General features: G+C 36.6%; 1 protein-coding gene across 3 annotated transcripts in view; it reads left to right on the forward strand.

Moving 5' to 3' along the window:
- Positions 1–17,817, forward strand: part of LOC122813651 (carbohydrate sulfotransferase 9-like) — a 212,555-nt gene extending 194,738 nt beyond the window's left edge. For all 3 annotated transcript variants that reach the window (XM_044086088.1, XM_044086087.1, XM_044086089.1), the window contains exon 3: positions 16,645–17,817. In XM_044086088.1, the coding sequence (XP_043942023.1) occupies positions 16,645–17,453 (809 nt within the window). In that variant the 3' untranslated portion in view covers positions 17,454–17,817. The remainder of the gene's footprint in view (positions 1–16,644) is intronic.
- Positions 17,818–18,295: the final 478 nt, after the last annotated feature.

Genomic DNA, 18,295 nt, shown 5'->3' on the forward strand with positions numbered 1-18,295 from the left:
GGGGGGCTTGCCCCCTGCAGAAACATTGTTTTGTGTTTTTTTGTTAATTTTTTCTTTCCCTTTTAGAAGGTCGACCTTCTGAAATTTAAGCATATGGTTTCGGCCATATGCATTTCGAGATTTCAGCCGTTCGACCTTCTGAAGGGGAACTATATATATATATATATATATATATATATATATATATATATATATATATATATATATATATATATATATATATATCTGCACATGGATCCCTATAACTTGATCGGTTTTCAGAAACTCTAAATTCATATCGGTGAGATGATCTGATCGAATTTCTGAAAACTTGAAGCTTTTAACAGGAGGTTGCAGTAAAGTGAGGATCAGGAAATTTACCATTCTCCTTCAATGTAGTGCGATCTCAGACTTGGTATATATAATTAGCAGGGGGGTGCGGGGGGTTCAGGGGCTTGCCCCCCTCCCCACAAAACTGTTTTTTTTTTTAATGTTCAGGTTTTCAGAAATTTGACCATATCATCTCACTGATATGAATTTCAAGTTTCGGAAAACTCGATCAACTGACATAAATCTGTATATATAAGAATATGAGGAAAGGGGAGAAAGGATAACATTAAAGTGCCACTTGTAAATGTAAACAGTATATTGTCTAATCTGAGATGACTACTTACATTAATTACTGTTTGAAATATCAGCAGCTCCTTTTGGAAGTTCTGTAATATGGAGACTGAATGGCCAAAAAATGGACGTTGTGTAATAAATCCAAGATGGCCATTTCTTGGAATATTTCCTTTTATCCAAGGTATGACAATCTCAGAATTAGTATAGCTTTGGTGGAGGGTCTTACCACCTCGATATCAGCTGTGCAGGGGGCAAGAGATTTACAGGAGAAGAGCAATTTTTAATGTTCTCTCTTCTCTTGTATGTTCAGTCTTTTTTGGAGTGTGAGCACTTGGAAGTGAGTGTGCCAACATTTCAAGATGAAGCCAACACAGCAGCACTACTGATAGAAAAAGTGTTAAGGACCATGGTCCTGAAGAATGTTCAGGGATCGTAGTGCTGATTCATAAGAAAACATGTCATGCAATAACGTATAGTTATTGATCGTACAGGAAAATAATATAACTAAGTACAATGTTATAAAAGAAGAAGTTAAAGATGCGCTCTGTATCAAATAACTTTATCAGAGTAGGAGACTAAGATATTTGTAAACGTGACTTTTAGTTAACACAGGGGGAAACCAGCTAATTCAGCATGGAGATTTAAAGAGTAGAGAAAAGACTTTAATGCAAAGCATTAGAGGGCAAAGAAAGGAACATTTTGGACACAGATGATATTATAAGGTGAAAAATGAAATAATTTTATGAGGAACTGCTACTAGTAGACTTCAGAAATTATATCTAAGAATGGAAGTGGATCAGAGTAATATATAGGGAAGTAAAAATAGATATTTTAGATAAAAGAGGCATGACAGATGAAGTGAAAATAATTACAGGAACATGACTCCTTCCATCAAATGTGTATAGTTTATAAATAACAGAAGTAGCTTAACAAGTTACAGAAGAACTAGACAAGGTTTGTTATGAGGGCAATGACATGACATTGTTTAGAAGGTTTAACATGAGTATACTTATAGATACAAAATATGGACAAATACTGTACATAGTTGTTTATATCTTCAATAGCTTTGGAAGATAATATGCCATAATATTTAATGAAAAAAGAATGTGAGACCAGGGAAAGGTAGAGTTTTGGTAAACATGATAAAATAAAAGAAATTTTTATCTATTGCTAATTGTAGGAAAAGGCTTAAATGATACATGAAATATTTAAAGAGTAGTAGGTAAGTGCAAGAGAATTTTATGAAAATTTAAAACAAAGCTTGTCATGAACATGTTAAGAGAAACTATAAATGAGGTTAAAACTTTCTGTGGGATTCTTAAATAATCATGTAGGCTTCGAACAAGGCCTACATGCTGTTTATATGTTAGTGCATGAATACAAGAATGTTTTCTTGCCCAGCAGCAGTACTGGTTGGCAGGAAAATGTGTTGAGCAGCATTAGCACACACAGTAAACAAGCTTGGCTAATAGCACACGTTAGGCCTGCTCATGCAGACAGCACAAAAGGCAACATAGGGCAAGTAATGCAAGCTCTACCAGGCAGGGAAAGTGTGCTGAGTGTAATGTGCACATAATTCAAACCTATGACTACAGAAATAAGCAAGAGGGTAGGGGAAACGGCAAGGGAAACTACAATAGATGGGTTACCAGACAGGAAAAAGTACTGAGGACAACGTGCACAGAAACCAAAGAAATGTCTACAGAAACAGGTAATTGGGGAGAGTAAATGTTCAAATTACAGTAAAGTAATTGATGTGAAGGTGCTTATTTCACAAAGACAATTGTATAATAATAAAATTTTGCAATACATATATAGGTTCATAGGTGTGTACTAGGCTAATTACCCTGGCATAGTGCCACCCCACCTTAGTTCTCAGTGCCTCTGTCAAGTAAAGACACTGGTGTTATCCCCAGGGTGCATTTTCTGTTTCCCTTCCACTCATCAAGATTCCTCTTGAAGAGGGCCAGTGAGGTGCTCTGTTTGACATGTATGGGAAGTCTGTTCCATAGCATGGGCAGTCTGTGGATTATGAACTTGTCCCTCCAGCTTGTTCTGTTGATTGTGGTAATGAGGTTGAGGTCTCTGGAGCGTGTGGTATGGAGGGATTGGGATTTCTTTAGATGTAGAATTTCTAACAGAGCTAGGTCAGACATGGCTTTGTAAGTCAAGCAGAGATCACCTCTAAGTAGGAGATATAAGACAGAGAATAGTTGGAGTTTTTTTGAGTCTGTCCATATAGGACGAGTGTTTAAGGCCTAGGATCCTCTTTGTGAGGTACTTTTGCTGCCTCTCCAGTTGTTGCAGGTGTCTAGTGAGTTACATGCCAAATGGGGCATTGTACTCGATGATTGGCCTAATGAGTTTTTTGTAATTAAGTGATTAATGGTGGTTAAACTTCCTAAGCAAATACAGGTAAATAAAAGCAGACATGATATTATAGGATGTGACAGTTATACAGATTAACTTTGTAATAAAGGGGATTACATGATTTATGAATATCATTAAGATGCTGAGTTGAGATAACAGTTCACAAGGTCAATACATACATTATAGGATATGTGCATAGCATGCATTTTGTCAATATAACATGTAAAATAGGAATGGCTTAAAAGCCGCCATATCCTTTTGCAAGAATTGAACCCATCCCATGAGTGCTACCACTGACCTGTGTATGCCACAGAAATAGGCCTAACAGATGTATGAGGAGCATCACCCTTGAAGCAAATTATGCAGTCCAATATTCTAAAGTTTATGCATCCTATATATAGATTATATGTGGTGTTACAAATGTGGGAGCAGAGTGTGACATAAGTAATACCTCAGTGTAAGCCACTCCCACCTGACACAGTTATTATACAGACAGATAAGAACAGATGCAAACACCACAATATGATGCAATGTATTTGAGCCTATATTATAACATGAAGTCTTACAACTTCGAATGTTATAATATCGAACCCATTCAATTGAAACACCAGAAAACCGAACAGTCAGTATAGCAAATATTTTCCCAGGGACAAAATTCGCTATTCCGACAAACATACACACAACACAAGCACACCAAAATAAATAATACACACACATACACTTCACAAAACCCTACACTAAACCAGACATACACCAGTAGCTATCCACTTACCTTAACCCAAACCCTAACCCTAAGGTCCGTAACTCTCACACACTCACCTCACCCATGCCCTAACCCTAACTCACTTAACCCGCCCCTAACCCTACAGTCTGTCACTATCACACACTCACCTCACCCACGCCCTAACTCACTTAACCCGCCCCTAACCCTAAAGTCTGTCACTACCACACACTCACCTCACCCACGCCCTAACCCTAAAGTCCCTAACTACCGCACACTCACCTTACCCCAGTCTGTTCGCTCACTTATCTTAACCCAGTCTGTAACCATCGCACCACACTTACCTGAACCCAATCCAAAATCTCCGTTTGCTCACTTCCCTAAACCTGGTCCATAACCATCACTCCACAGTGCTGTAAATAGTGAAGCCACGGAACAGACCACCGAAATCTTACCCTAGGTAAAATTTTGATGTTCTGAGGTTTCACTATTGTCAGCTTTCGCTCTAAAGGGTTCGATATTATAACATTCAAAGTTTTAAAACTTCAATGTTATAATATAGACCCATGTATTCACCACACCTGTGTATTGTTGGCATGTGCCATAGGAGGTAGCTAATGGTATTTTTACAAACAAATGAAATTAATGTGTGAATTAAAAAAGGTTCCCTGATAATGAATGTAATGAAATTAATGTGTGAATTAAGAAAGTATCATTGATAATTAATGTCATATCAGTACGACAGACTGATGGCAATTCAATGAGTATGCTCATGTGCGCACAGTGGTGATAATTCCTGTATTAGCATTCCATGGTCAAGGAAGATTTCTCTATATGTTTGTACATATACCACCCAAGAAATGGAGCACAGTCATGACCACCACAGTACTCAATGCATGTGGTACAGTAACACTCTCACCATGACATTGGCAGAACAAATGTCTACTGCCATGAAATCCAAAGCTATTTTCACATATGCTCATGCAACATATCAAGGGATAAGACTGATGTAATGTAATGGTTATTGTGTGATGTCAGTACATTCACACAAAATAAACTTCTATGCTAGAACTGAACACAAAGCTGTACAACTCCTGTAGCTAACAATATGGCTATTAACCACATGGGCCACAGTGGAACTGTTATCGCAGCTGTTGAACTCCACCTTTATGAAGCCATTCAATCAGCTGTACTTTATTTGACCATAATTTTTATCTGTTAAAATGGATGGTGAGGCTTCTGCCACTCTATCAGTACAAGGTATACTTGTGGGGGTGGGGGTGTCTTTCATGGAGAACAGTTAAGGGCAGAAATGCCTATAGTCAATCAATGCTGGTTCAGAACAGTTACCTAAGCATTGAGGAAATCAACACCATAGTGGGATCAATGAATGTTCTATGGTACAAGTACATTGCCAGTTGTCACAGGGGTGGTTATGTCAAAGCATTACATCATGTGTACAAATCAAGGAAAATGTGTCCCTGTAATTACTTGGACCAAATCTTGCTGTATGTTAGACAACATGGCCTGATGCTAGGTATACCCAAACACACATGTAGCCCCTGTTGTTGTCACTGTGATGGTAGAACAACAATTATGTCCAATGTGGATATAATCCTATATTGAAACACATGCCTTACTTAGGCAACAACACACATTCCATCGTCTCATGTCTTCATTCCTGAGGAGGTGTTTCACAACTGTTATGAAATGAGAATCTATTCAAATGACAGCATCAGTCTTCAATACAGCCTTTCCAAAGGAAATGTGGAATAAGCTATTGTAACATGAAACAATATATACACATGAACATAGCACATGTTGGTGACAACACTGTGAAGAACATGTACATTGACTGTAAACAGTGATGCTGGGATTTGAACTGTATAGCTTAACATCACAGGCTAATTAAAGTTTGTTGAAACACAAGAACAACTACAGATTTATTTCACAACTGTGACACTGCACATTTCAAAGGATGACATCACCATTATGTATTAACTTAATGTTTCCACTAAGAAGTAGTCACACAGCACAAGGGCACTGTATAGATATACCTCATATAGGTTATTTGCAGCCTGTTTTGGACAGTAAGAGGAAGAAACAAACGTTCAAAGATGACAGTCATTCATGTAGTTGAATTTCCTACCTATGTTCTGAAACTATATACTCATGAGAGTATTATACGCATATGCCACAGGAGAATTCAGAGTGCATGTGAGCTACACTGCATCTTGAAAAGGATAACATCAGTTGTGTCATTGCAAAGGGGATGTGTTTGCAGAAATGACTTCTACATCTTTTGGAATGTAAATGTTGTCAATACTAAGAGTTGTAAGACAGTCCTGCAGCCATTTACATTCACACACTCGAACACACACACTCAGGAGAGTCTCAGTGCTGTATTTAAACTCCCTATCTACTGACTGACACTATCTACACACAACTGTCTTATAAGCATATGCCATGGGAGAGGTTTGATTTCAATGATGTGAGAGTTCATTATTGAAATGATGACCTCATCTGTGTGTTACAGACAGTATGCATCTGTGGACAGAGTAAAAAGGGGATGTGGGATTGATCTGATGATATAAATGTTTCTCATGAGTGGGAGTCAAAGTAGCACAGCTGTTGAATTAATCTTCCAGTGATGTTATGGACCCACCATTGCACATCACAAGTTGATTGTTGTGAGATTAGAACTTATGTAGTTATACAATCTTGATAATTCAGTACTTAAAGCAAGTGCCACCACAGAAGTCTGACTTTTATAGTATAAGAATGCACTTTATAGATGATGACATCAGCGCTGTGTTGCAGAGAAGATGATGTTGAGAGAAGGTTCTGACAATGATGTAGATTCAACCTGCAATGTAAAATTAATTCCAGGCCACTCCTTTATTGAGACCAGCAGTAGTTAAGATCATATTACATAAGTTGACTGTTGTGAGATTAGAACTCCCTACCTATCTAGCTATGCAAAATAGAGAACACAGTATGCAATGCAAGTGCCACACCAAAGGTCTAACTTTTATAGTTTGAGAGTGCACAGAAGAGATACAAAAATTATGATTTATGTATGTCAAGGCTGTATGCAGTTGTATATCATTTGTGTCAGTGCTGCTGTGCAGACCCAACTGCCCAGAATAAAGTGGCCAGTTAATTACACAGTTCACTGCATTTCACAAGAGTATATTAAGCAATTTCTATGTAATTAAGTAATATCATTGTCATTCAGTAGCAATACTTAGTTTTGTTCCAAATCCCTTCCTAGAGTGCACTGCTGATGTGTTGAACTTGGGCTGTGAAATACCAGTGTTTAGTGGTGTCCTGTGGTTCTTGCTGCCAACCTTTGCACAAATAAAAATCAGAGAGGAAATTTTGTGATGCCAATTACATTTAACATAGATCTGTTTTATCGTAACATGTTGCACACTATGTTGTATTATACCTTTCCATCTTAGCTCCAAAGCTCAATTCAAAAATGAAGTGTTGTGCTTGCTTTCCCCATTTGCACAACAGTACACTGTGAGCATATAGAATTCTCTGCTGAAGGAAAAATTGAAAAACTTTATTTGATTTGCATTCTACATCACAAACGTGCTTAAAAAGTAAGATGTGTCATGAAACATATAATAGAAGTACAATATCACAGTAAGAAATAATGCATCATATGTCTGGTATCAAACTCTTGATGCTTTGGTCAAAAATGCACCTTTAAACAACTGAGTTATATCAACACTCCACAGAGGATGATGAACTTGGCTGTATCCCAAAGTCAAAGAACTGTTTGAGTAATTACTTCCAATGATTTCCTTTACTCTGTCTTTCATCTGTATTGTGATAGCACAAAATGTTTAAGTACCTTGGCACAGGGATAACTAGAGTACCGCAGGTGATGGTAACAACTGACAAGATTTTGCCATAGGACATGAACAGCCATTCGCCATTACTTGACATTGGTACACAATGTCAAACTCAGTGTAAAGGATGAGGACAAAAAAGTGAAGGCTTTCTTATGGGCCACTTCTGACAAAGTCTGTTGTGTGTGTGATTCTATTTTAACCAGATTAAGCATGTGAAAAAGGGGTTAATAGGTTGAAATGGGATTGCAAGCAGAGGGGAGGACACAGGAGAGATTAATTTGTGTGAAGACTGTGAGGGAGAATCATAGCTATCCACTTCTTCACAACATAAATGTAGAAGTGTAGTCAAATTCTGCTGAATTTGGACTGTCACCACACCATGGGTAAGTGACAATAGAATAATGTTGTACAGCCAATTGTATCAAATCAAGTGTGTCAACAAGACACAGAGGTGAAGTGGAGAGCTATGTATGGGTTGTTAGTTTTTTTTTTTTTGTCAGACGTGCTAATTTTTTTCTGTTTTTTTTTTTTACATTCAAAGACTGTGAGAATTACTAAACAAGTGCCTGGGTCATACTGCAGGGCATGCCCTCATTTGTCTAGACAGTGGATCCATGACTTCAGGATGCCAAACACACACTCTGTGATGTTCCTAGTTTGAGTATGGGCATCATTGTATCCTTCTTCTGTGGGTGTGCATTCATTTCTGATGGGTTACAGTGCATAACCTACATCACCCAGTAGATAGCCTTTTGGAATATCATCCCTAGCAAACTTTGATAAAGCTGAGAGGTGTGCCATATGTGAGAGTCATGCTAACTGCCTGGGTTATCTACACACACAATGAAGATGACCCTCAGGCATTACAGACAACCTGGCAGTTGATTGACTGGAACCCCTTCCTGTTGATATATGTCTTTCCTTGTTCACCAGGTGGGGCTTTTATTTCTATGTGACTGTAGTTTATGGCCCCCAAGACTTCAGGGAAGTGTGCTACAGCATAACATTATTGTATTGTTCTTGTTCTGTCACCCCTCATGTGCATGGAAAATAGATGTACTCCTTTGCATTTTGCTGCATAGCAATAAGACATTGGTGCAATATTCCAGAGGCTGAGGCCTGTAACAACCCAAGGATATCCCCAGTGGGTCTTTAGAATGTACCAGTAGCCAATATCCTTAACGCTGTACATACCTTAGTTTCCACTGGTATAGGTTCTCTACAACTTCCTCTCCCTCTGAAGTGGGGATGGCAATGGTTGCAGGGTTCCTGTAGTCTTTCCCTATCAACCCTGTATTACTCTACTATTTCAGTATCATTCAGTCCGTCATATGGTAAATGTGATTGAACACCCTTCTTCTCCTGGGATGAGGTCTATCAACAGCTGCAGCAGTATAGATTCAAGCCTGTTACACTTATACATGCAAGAGAGCACTAGCAGCCCCTAACATTGCTTTTTTTTCTAACTGTGATGGTGGTTGTACTGCAATAGGTTTTAGAGTTCATGACAAAGTCTACATAATCTCTACATAGTTACTTTGTAGCTTCCTGAATGGATCCGCCATCTTGGATTGGTTAATTAGCATGTAATTCTGCTAACTAAGCTTGCATTAGCATACTCTGATGTTTACCTTTGTTTAGCATGTCTACATAATGTGTAGAGCCATTTAATAAAAACACACCAAGCAGAAACTTTGCAGTGTGAAGGGTGTGAAGTTCACTCATTGAAATATGTTATGCACCTAGTTCACTAATAAAAATTGAACATTAAAATACATACTACAAAATAATTAAATAGTAGGTAGTACACAGTTGAGTTAAAAGTGGAATATCCTTTATTGAAGCACACAAACTTGTTGAGTATAATGAAAAGCATTAAAGACATTCATTATTTATATACACTCAGTTTATTTGGAACGAAGGGAGTGATTACAGAGGGTGGTTCTGTTAAGAGCAACAAGAGCATTAAACTAATTCCTTTAACCAAGTCTTCCTTCCCCCATAACACCATAGTGTAAACTGAGACTGTGCTACCTTAGAACTGAAACTAAAAAGCTAGAGACAAATTAAAATACATAATATAAGAACAGCTTATTAAGACTAAACTACTAATCCAGACTTTATTAATTAAGAAACCAACTCACTAACAAAATGACTAACCCTTTCAAACACTCTCCTTTCCTTAGTACAACACCTACTACCAACCTACTCCCTACGTAAATCCTTTTACTATGGCTCCAACAAATACAACTATACTCAGCACCTCATTACTCTTAACTATCATGCTAGCATTTCTTACAATACCTTATTCACTTACCTCCTACGAATATCTTTCTCTATCTGAACAAAACCATTACAGCCAACAGACTTTATTATATTCACTCATCTTCTCCCTTAACCATAGTAACATAACATGTTACTCTAACTATATATTACCAAAGTTCCACAGAACAACCCACCTTATTTACTTCTCTACCAAAAAGACTTTCAGTAACCTCTATAAACTCCTAAAATTTCTCAAATACCCCCAGCAACACCCTCTCCTAGATGGTGACATTCATCCAAAGCCTGGCCCCCTATACTGACTCCACTACTAACCCTACCAAGTTAACAGTACCTATAGTTTCTACAATTACAAAACCATCTAACTCCCTTCTGATAGCTCACCTTAACATCAGAAGTATTAACAATAAACTTTCCCACATGCACGCACTCCTTGATGTACACTCATTCGACATTCTTTGTCTTACAGAAACTTGGCTAAAACCATCTACTCTAGACCAGGAAATTAGCCCTCCTGGCTACAACATCCTCAGAAATTACCGTAAAATAAAAAAAGGTGGGGGTATAGCCATTCTCTATAAATCGAACCTCCAAATTTCCCCAGTTAATGTGCTTCCATCATTAGACACCAAATCTGAAACCCTATCCATCAAACTCCAAATGAATAACTCCAAATCAATCTATATAATCTGCATGTATCTACCTCCAGGTAATAATACAAATTCTCTAGAGAACCTGCTGAGCCACCTCTCTACCCAACTACCCCAGGAGACCATTATACTTGGTGACGTTAACATAGACTGCTCTACTTGCAGTTCTCTAAACTCTACCAACCACATAAACCTCTTTGGATTCTCACAATTAATAACAACTACTACAAGAATCCATAAACCCAGTAAAAAGGAAAGTACTTTGGACTGGATCCTTATTAAGAGCCACCCTAAATCTTATACTTCAGGAATCCTCCCAGATGATATCAGTGACCACATACCTACATTATTAGACAAAAAGTCCATATTGCAACTACTCATAATCTCAAAACCTCCCGCTTAAAAAAATTATTTAATCCAGACAGCTTCTTAACTGAATTGCAAGCATGTGACTGGTCACCACTAACCTATCTAGAACTAGACGAAGCTGTTACCTACTTTAATACTAACTTTCTTCAAATCCTAGACTCCCATGCACCTTATCGCTCCACTAGAATAAAAAAAAAATCTGCCCCCTGGCTCACAAAACAAACTAGGCAAAAGATACTACTCAGAAATAAAATCTGGGCTAAATGGAGATCTACCAAATGTCCAACAACCCACCTCCAATTTAAACAGATAAGAAATGCCACCAAGAAGGATATTCTTAGAGACAAAAAAAGATTTCTACCTACACCTTCAAAACTACAATCAACAAACTCCACAAAAATTCTGGTCTGCAATAACCAAACTCCTTCAGCAAGGTCACACTACTACTCCAGACCCAATCGGTTTCAACAATAGCAACTCCAACCTGATCCCTGATGCCTTTAATAACTACTTTACAGAAGCCATTCAAGCCCTGGCTAATTCTTTACCACCCATCACTGTATCCCAACCAAATATCTGCAATACTTCATTACCTACCTTTCAAATACAACCTGTATCTACATCTCTCATCTGTAAGCTACTTCAAAAATTGAAACCTTGCACTCCTTCTGCTGACTGACTCCCATCTGAATACCTACAAATAGCTGCAAAAGCCATAGATTATCCCATTTCTATCCTTATTAACAGAACTTTCTCTGAGGGCAGAAACCCTGCTCTATGGAAAATATCCCATATCATCCCTCTACATAAAGGAGGACCATCTACAGAGCTTTCCAACTTTCGCCCTATTGCTCTACTCTCCCCATTAGCTAAGATAATGGAAAAATGTATTCACAAACAACTACTTAACCACTTACTACAAAATAACCTACTGGCAAACTGCCAACATGGCTTTAGGCCATTTCATAGCACATCTACTGCCCTTTTATCCTTTACCAACTCTATATATAAAAACCGCAACAACAACTAATTTTCCTCTGCACTATTTATTGACCTGTCAAAAGCCTTTGACATGGTAAACCATAACCTACTGCTTGACAAACTAAAGGCTCACTCTCTCAATCCCAAAGCCATACAATGGTTTAGATCTTATCGGGTAAATAGACAGCAAGCAGTACTTTGACATAACAGTCTATCTTCACTACTTCCAGTAAATATTGGAGTACCCCAGGGCTCTATCCTAGGTCCCCTACTCTTCTCCTTATTTATTAACAACTTACACATGAACATACCTCAAGCCACCTGCATTTAATATGCAGAATATGTACAGCCAAGGATATATCCTCTCTCCACTCCCTCACCCCAACTGTTTTTCAGAATGTTGAAAACTGGTTTATGCAACACTGCCTCCTCCTTAATCCCAAAAAAACAAAACTACTGCTTTTTACTCCTACTCTTAAATCATCCATTCCTTTCTTCTCTATAACCTCTAACAATGGTACCAACATTACCCCAGAGACTACAACCCGCCTACTAGGTGTAACTATTGATAATCATCTCAACTATGATGAACACATAAACTCCACTATAAAGTCTGTTAACAGAAAACTTGGCACCTTCTATAGAATAAAACCCTTCCTTACCCCCTCTGCAAGGAAAACAATTGCTCAGACCCACCTCATTTCCACCCTTTTCTATGCCTCTGTCATATATACCAACCTATCCAAAAACAACCTCTCTAAACTCTCCACATGTTATAATAGCATAGCTAGATTCATCACAAGTTCCCCCCTTTAAAACTCACCACTGCCTTAACCTCAAACAACTTGGATGGCTAGAACTGCAAAAACCATATACTCTTTCAACAATTGCTTATTACGCAAAAGATACTATACCTCCTAACACCACCCCTATCCTGACTAATCTAATTATTCCTTATACTAATCTACCTACAAAGCTTCTAGTTTTATCAAATAAAGCTAACAACAAAGCCGGGGATTCACTTTTCTCAAACACTGCAGGTGAATTCTGGAATCAGCTTCCTGCTGAATTATCTACCATCGCTTCTACTTCTCTTTTTAAAGAACATCTTAAAGAACATCTGAAAACTCACTGGCTTTGTCCATGTACAAACCCTCACTGACATCTTTTTTTCCACTTTATATTCTTAACCCTATCCCTACTCCTGCAACCTTTGCCTTCAATTCTACTCACAACTCCTACTCTGTTATATTGAAAATAACATATATATTATTTCCCTTATCTAAGACTTGCTCATACCTTTTAGTGTGATTTGTAAAAATTGTTTAGTTTAATTTTTGTAGAATTGTTTAGTTTAAATTTTTGTAGAATTGTTTAGTTTAATTTTTACTATAATTATTTAATATACAAATTTATTATTACAACTGTTCAGTAGACCGATACTACCTCTGTATTGTGATTATTACTGGTTCTGAACATTGTTAACTTTGTCATTATTCCTGTTTGGAGATTTTCTCCCTGGGCCTCTATTGAAAATGGACATATATCCAGCTAGACTAGCCCGGTCAACAAATGTAAAATAAATAAATAAATAAATAAATAATTAACAAACAAAAAGATCTACCACTAGACATCTATCAGAATAACTATTAGTAACTTAAAAACTGAAACACTTTTAAAAAAGATTGCGTTCGTACCAAATAAAACATATCATCATATTAATGAACATGTATATAAATCTACAAGTGAACCCCTTAGTAGGGTGAAAACTATAGTTATAATTGCTAAGGTAGAAAAACAGTAAAAATGTTAAAAATAAAGCATTAAGGCCCTGGGGATCTGTTCAAGTGTGGCATCTAACTAAGAAATCACTTAGTTTAAATGAGTAAAAGAATCAGAAAACAGCACTGATGTCAGTTAATTTCATTGTAAAATATTTACAATGTTTAATATTTGTTAGCATCTATAATATTAGCATGCAATGTCAGCATTAAACAGTCCTATATCAGACTTTTAATAGGCTTTTAAACAGTGGGGGTATTTTTCTGAGTTCTAGTGTGCTTTTTATGGAGCAGTAATAATTAATACCCAGTTGTCAGTTTCAGCTGCCACAGTAGTTCACGTTTTTCTAAAAGATTAGGGACATCTCCTTCCAGTTCCAAAAGGTCCACACGATCAATAATTTGAAATTTAAAACCAGTGTGTTTTTTGTGAAGCTTGAGGTACAGAGCCAGTACATTATTCTTGCAGTTAGCTCTAATTTTGGAAAGATGGCCAGAAATTCTTTTTTAAGTCTGTTGAGTGTTTTCCCCACGTAAAATGCTTCACAGTCATTGCAGCTTCCCTGTAAACCACATGCAATGAATTACAGTCACCTCCTGCATTAGTTTTAATCAGTTTCTTTAAATACGGCCAGAAAAACATGTCTTTCTCCTGTATGTGCTGTCAAAAAACACAGTTGGCTCCACACTTATTGGTGCATGTATCTAATGGTCAGGCCTACCTTCAACCCAACTCCTGATGTTTCTGGCTTTCCTATACACAAAGGAAGGAGTTTCTCCCAGGATGTCCATTAGATAAGAGCTTTCAGTAATTATGGCCATTATGGCCCAATTCTCTCTAATAATATTAATGATGCTGTGATTGTGATAGTCAACAGTAAAAGTCAAGATACAACTGTCTTTAGATTTGTTGTCCATAGATTTCTTTAAAATCCTCATATGAGGACTGTTAAGTGCTGGTGGATTTGTACTTTTTAGTTTAATTATAGGTTCCAGAATGCTTCTTAACATATTGCTTTCGTATCCCCTCACCAAAAAATCATTTTCAATATCATTTAGGTTCTTAAGGGTTCTATTTTCATGGTGATCCTAGCCAACCTGTAGTTCTGGGACTTAACAATGTTATATTTTGTCCTGGTGGGATGGAGACTTTTATTATATAGCAGGAGGATTACTCTGGTAGGTTTTCCATAGCTAGGTGAACTAGGTGCATAGCATATTTCAAGGAGTGAACTTCACATTGCCCATACTATGAAGTTTCTGCTTGGTTTGGTTTTGACCCAGTATAGGTTGCATACAGGGTTTTCTGAGACTTTGAGGGATACCATGGATTTTTCTTTTTTTAGAGCCATTTTAATAAATACAAAATAGCACTCTAGCACCATGTTCACATGATAGCAGTGTGGAAATTAGCCATTCATGAATAAAGCCCAATATCACCTACAATTATTTACATTATTAGACATTTCCTTATTACTCAGAAACAGCAAGGATAGACATATATATATATATATATATATATATATATATATATATATATATATATATATATATACATATATATATATATATATATATATATATATATATATATATACACACACACACACACACACACACACATATATATGTTAAAATACAGAGAATGCAATCAAATAACATGAATACTGTAAATTAAAATGACTACAAAGAAACAACAATGAGGAATATCTTTAACATATTATAGGATGCACATTACAGCTAATTTCTCACTTCAGATAAGGAATAAAAAAGAAGCACAAGGAATGAATATGCACAGAAGATAATTAAAATGAACTAAAGGGATGAACATGGGAAAACTGGATTAAATAATGGAAGTTGGCAGCTGCAAAAATAAGTGGTCATACATGACAAGTCAATATTAAGGGGAATTCCAATGCCAATTATTAAGAAGAAAAAGTAACTAAGGCAAGATGGGGGGGTGAATAAATGTAGAGTTTATTAGACATAAGAGAAGATGCCATGGGAAAACATTTATAAAAAAATGATGTGGAACAAAATGAAGCATTATTAACAGAGATGGATAGGAATAAGTATGAAAGTGGTGTATTGCTTTCTTAGCATAAGGTTACATTTGAGATCCACTGATGTATATGTTTTACAGATGAGTTTTGGCTCCCACTTGGTTATTTAAAAAAGGAAAAAAAACACAAAGTGATGGAGGTATGGAAAATCAGAAGCAAATGCAATGTAGGTTATTTAAAAATACCAACAGCAAAATACATTTTTAAAATGGTAAGAAATATTTCAAGACAAAATGGAAATGTCCTCAGTTTCCTTCAGACATGGGATAGAAGGCACAAGAAAATAAATATGCACAATTTAAATGATGTTTAAGATGCACAAATTAAAAGATGTGAATAAATGTCATCCAATATTGCAAAACATGAATGGGTATTCCTCACAGGATATTATTTTTTACTACTATATAGATATTTTGTATATGGAGAATCAAGCATATTAGAATGACATCACTAATAACAGACATTTAAATTTAAAGAGAATGAAAACATAATGTATAGACATGTTTAATGGCAATTGTGTAAGATTGTAATATGCTGTGCACATTGGTTATAAAAGATGCTTCATTTTAAATTAATAGAATGAATCAATGTAAAAAGTAGGTAAGGTATACAGTCTTGCTTCTACAGCAATATTTGCACAATACACAACATGCAGGATGCATATAGAAGCAATACAATTATTTTTGTTGCAAGTGTCAGTAACTTTGCTATTACACTTATAAGGGAATGTTTTTCTAAATGGTTGGTAGCATTTTCCACTGACTAATCTTTAACCTTACATTGTATGTCTATATTGCTAAGTAAACACAAAAATACATCAAAGCACAGTATGATACTTGAATTTCTTTTTATTTCTCATTTATTTTGATGCTAAATGTGAGTCAACTTGCACTGTATATAAAATGTGTTATAATTCTTCACAACTGAAATAACCTGTTTTGTTTGTTGTCTTTACAGATGAAACTTCAAATGTCAAAATGGAATGGTTAGACATACAGAAAAAACGGAAATATATTCTTAGAGAAATCTGCAGCAAATATAACATGAGTGCATCTACCTTTGAAAAAACCTTATCATCCCAATTATTTGTGGAGCACAGATATAAATTTATATATTGTGAAGTACCAAAGGTGGGTTGTACCAACTGGAAACGGATAATGCTTCAACTGACTATGAACCTTACCAGGGAACCTGGAGATTTTGAAAGGGAAACAGTCCATGCTAGCAGTCTTCTGAAGAAACTCAGTATCTATTCTCTTGAGAAACAACAGTCACTATTGCAAAACTATACTAAGATAATGTTTACTAGGAACCCAGAAGAGAGACTAGTATCAGCCTACAGGGACAAATTTCTGCACGATGGCTACTATAGTAATATTATTGGTAGCTACATTAGACATAAATACCGAAAAAAAGACAATGACACCTCTAATGTAACATTTGAAGAGTTCATTAAGTTTGTATTAGGAGAAAACACAAGTGATACCCACTGGAAGCCAATGTTTATGCTTTGCCATCCATGCAGTATTCATTATGACTTCATTGGGGAATTCAGCTCTCTTAAAAAGGAAGCAGATTACATTCTGAGGTACCTTGGAGTTCCAGAAACCGTGACCTACCCAAATTTCAAGACACATAGCAATGAGAGTAGAACATTCATCAAGATCACAGAAGCATTTATGAGCAACATAACCATCAAAGAAAAGGATGAAATCCATCAGAAATATGAGATAGATTTTTTAATGTTTAACTATACATTTCATTAAGGAGCATGATGTTTTGTATGTTACACCAGTGAAAAACAACTGCCTTTGTTAATAATATTGTAGGTGAGCACTTTCATCCGTTAGACTAGTGAAGTTTATTTTAACAGAGAAAATGCTCACCTACAGTTTTATTATTAAACACAACTGTTTTGCTCTGACACTAAACTGTTATTGTCTGGTGATTGACTTTTTCTTTTGGGCTTGAGCACTGAGGTTCATTATTTAATTATTTTTTAATTATTAGCTATCTAAAATGTTATTAAAGTAAGCAAAATAAGTAAGCAAATAAATAAATAGCAGTACTTGCAGCAGTTATGAGTGCAGATATCTTTGGAGTTGTGAAAATATAAATGTGCTTGAATATGCAGGGCCGGACTCACAAAACCTCCGTGTAAGACTTAATATGTCTTACTCGGAGGCTGCAGTTGAACGGTATGACGTCAGCATGCCATGCATATTTATGAGGGCATGCTGAATCATACCCTAGGCTAACACGGTCCGTGTAGGAAAGTAGGGGGCGTGTCCGAATGCCGAGTACTGCAAAGGGACACGCCCCAAGAAGAGTCAGAGGCCTGAAATTAAACACCCATGAGCTAGTCCTTAGAAATGTCAAGGACAACAATACCACACATCCCCACAGACTAAACCCTACTGAAAATGTGTAAAACGTAAAAATAGCAGTTTCATTTTTTTTTTAGAATTTCAAAAATGTTTGCCCGCATTTGCGCTCGTTTGCGCCGGTATGCCCTTTGCTCAGCCACAGTTAGCAGACATTGAAAAGCATATAAGATCTACATATGCAAATTAAGCCAAGTAGCAATAGTGTAGCGGTAGAGACATTG

The sequence above is a fragment of the Protopterus annectens genome, chromosome 10.part0 (genome assembly GCF_019279795.1).
Source record: "Protopterus annectens isolate FY-2018-M chromosome 10.part0, PAN1.0, whole genome shotgun sequence".
NCBI classification, from domain to species: Eukaryota; Metazoa; Chordata; order Ceratodontiformes; family Protopteridae; genus Protopterus; species Protopterus annectens.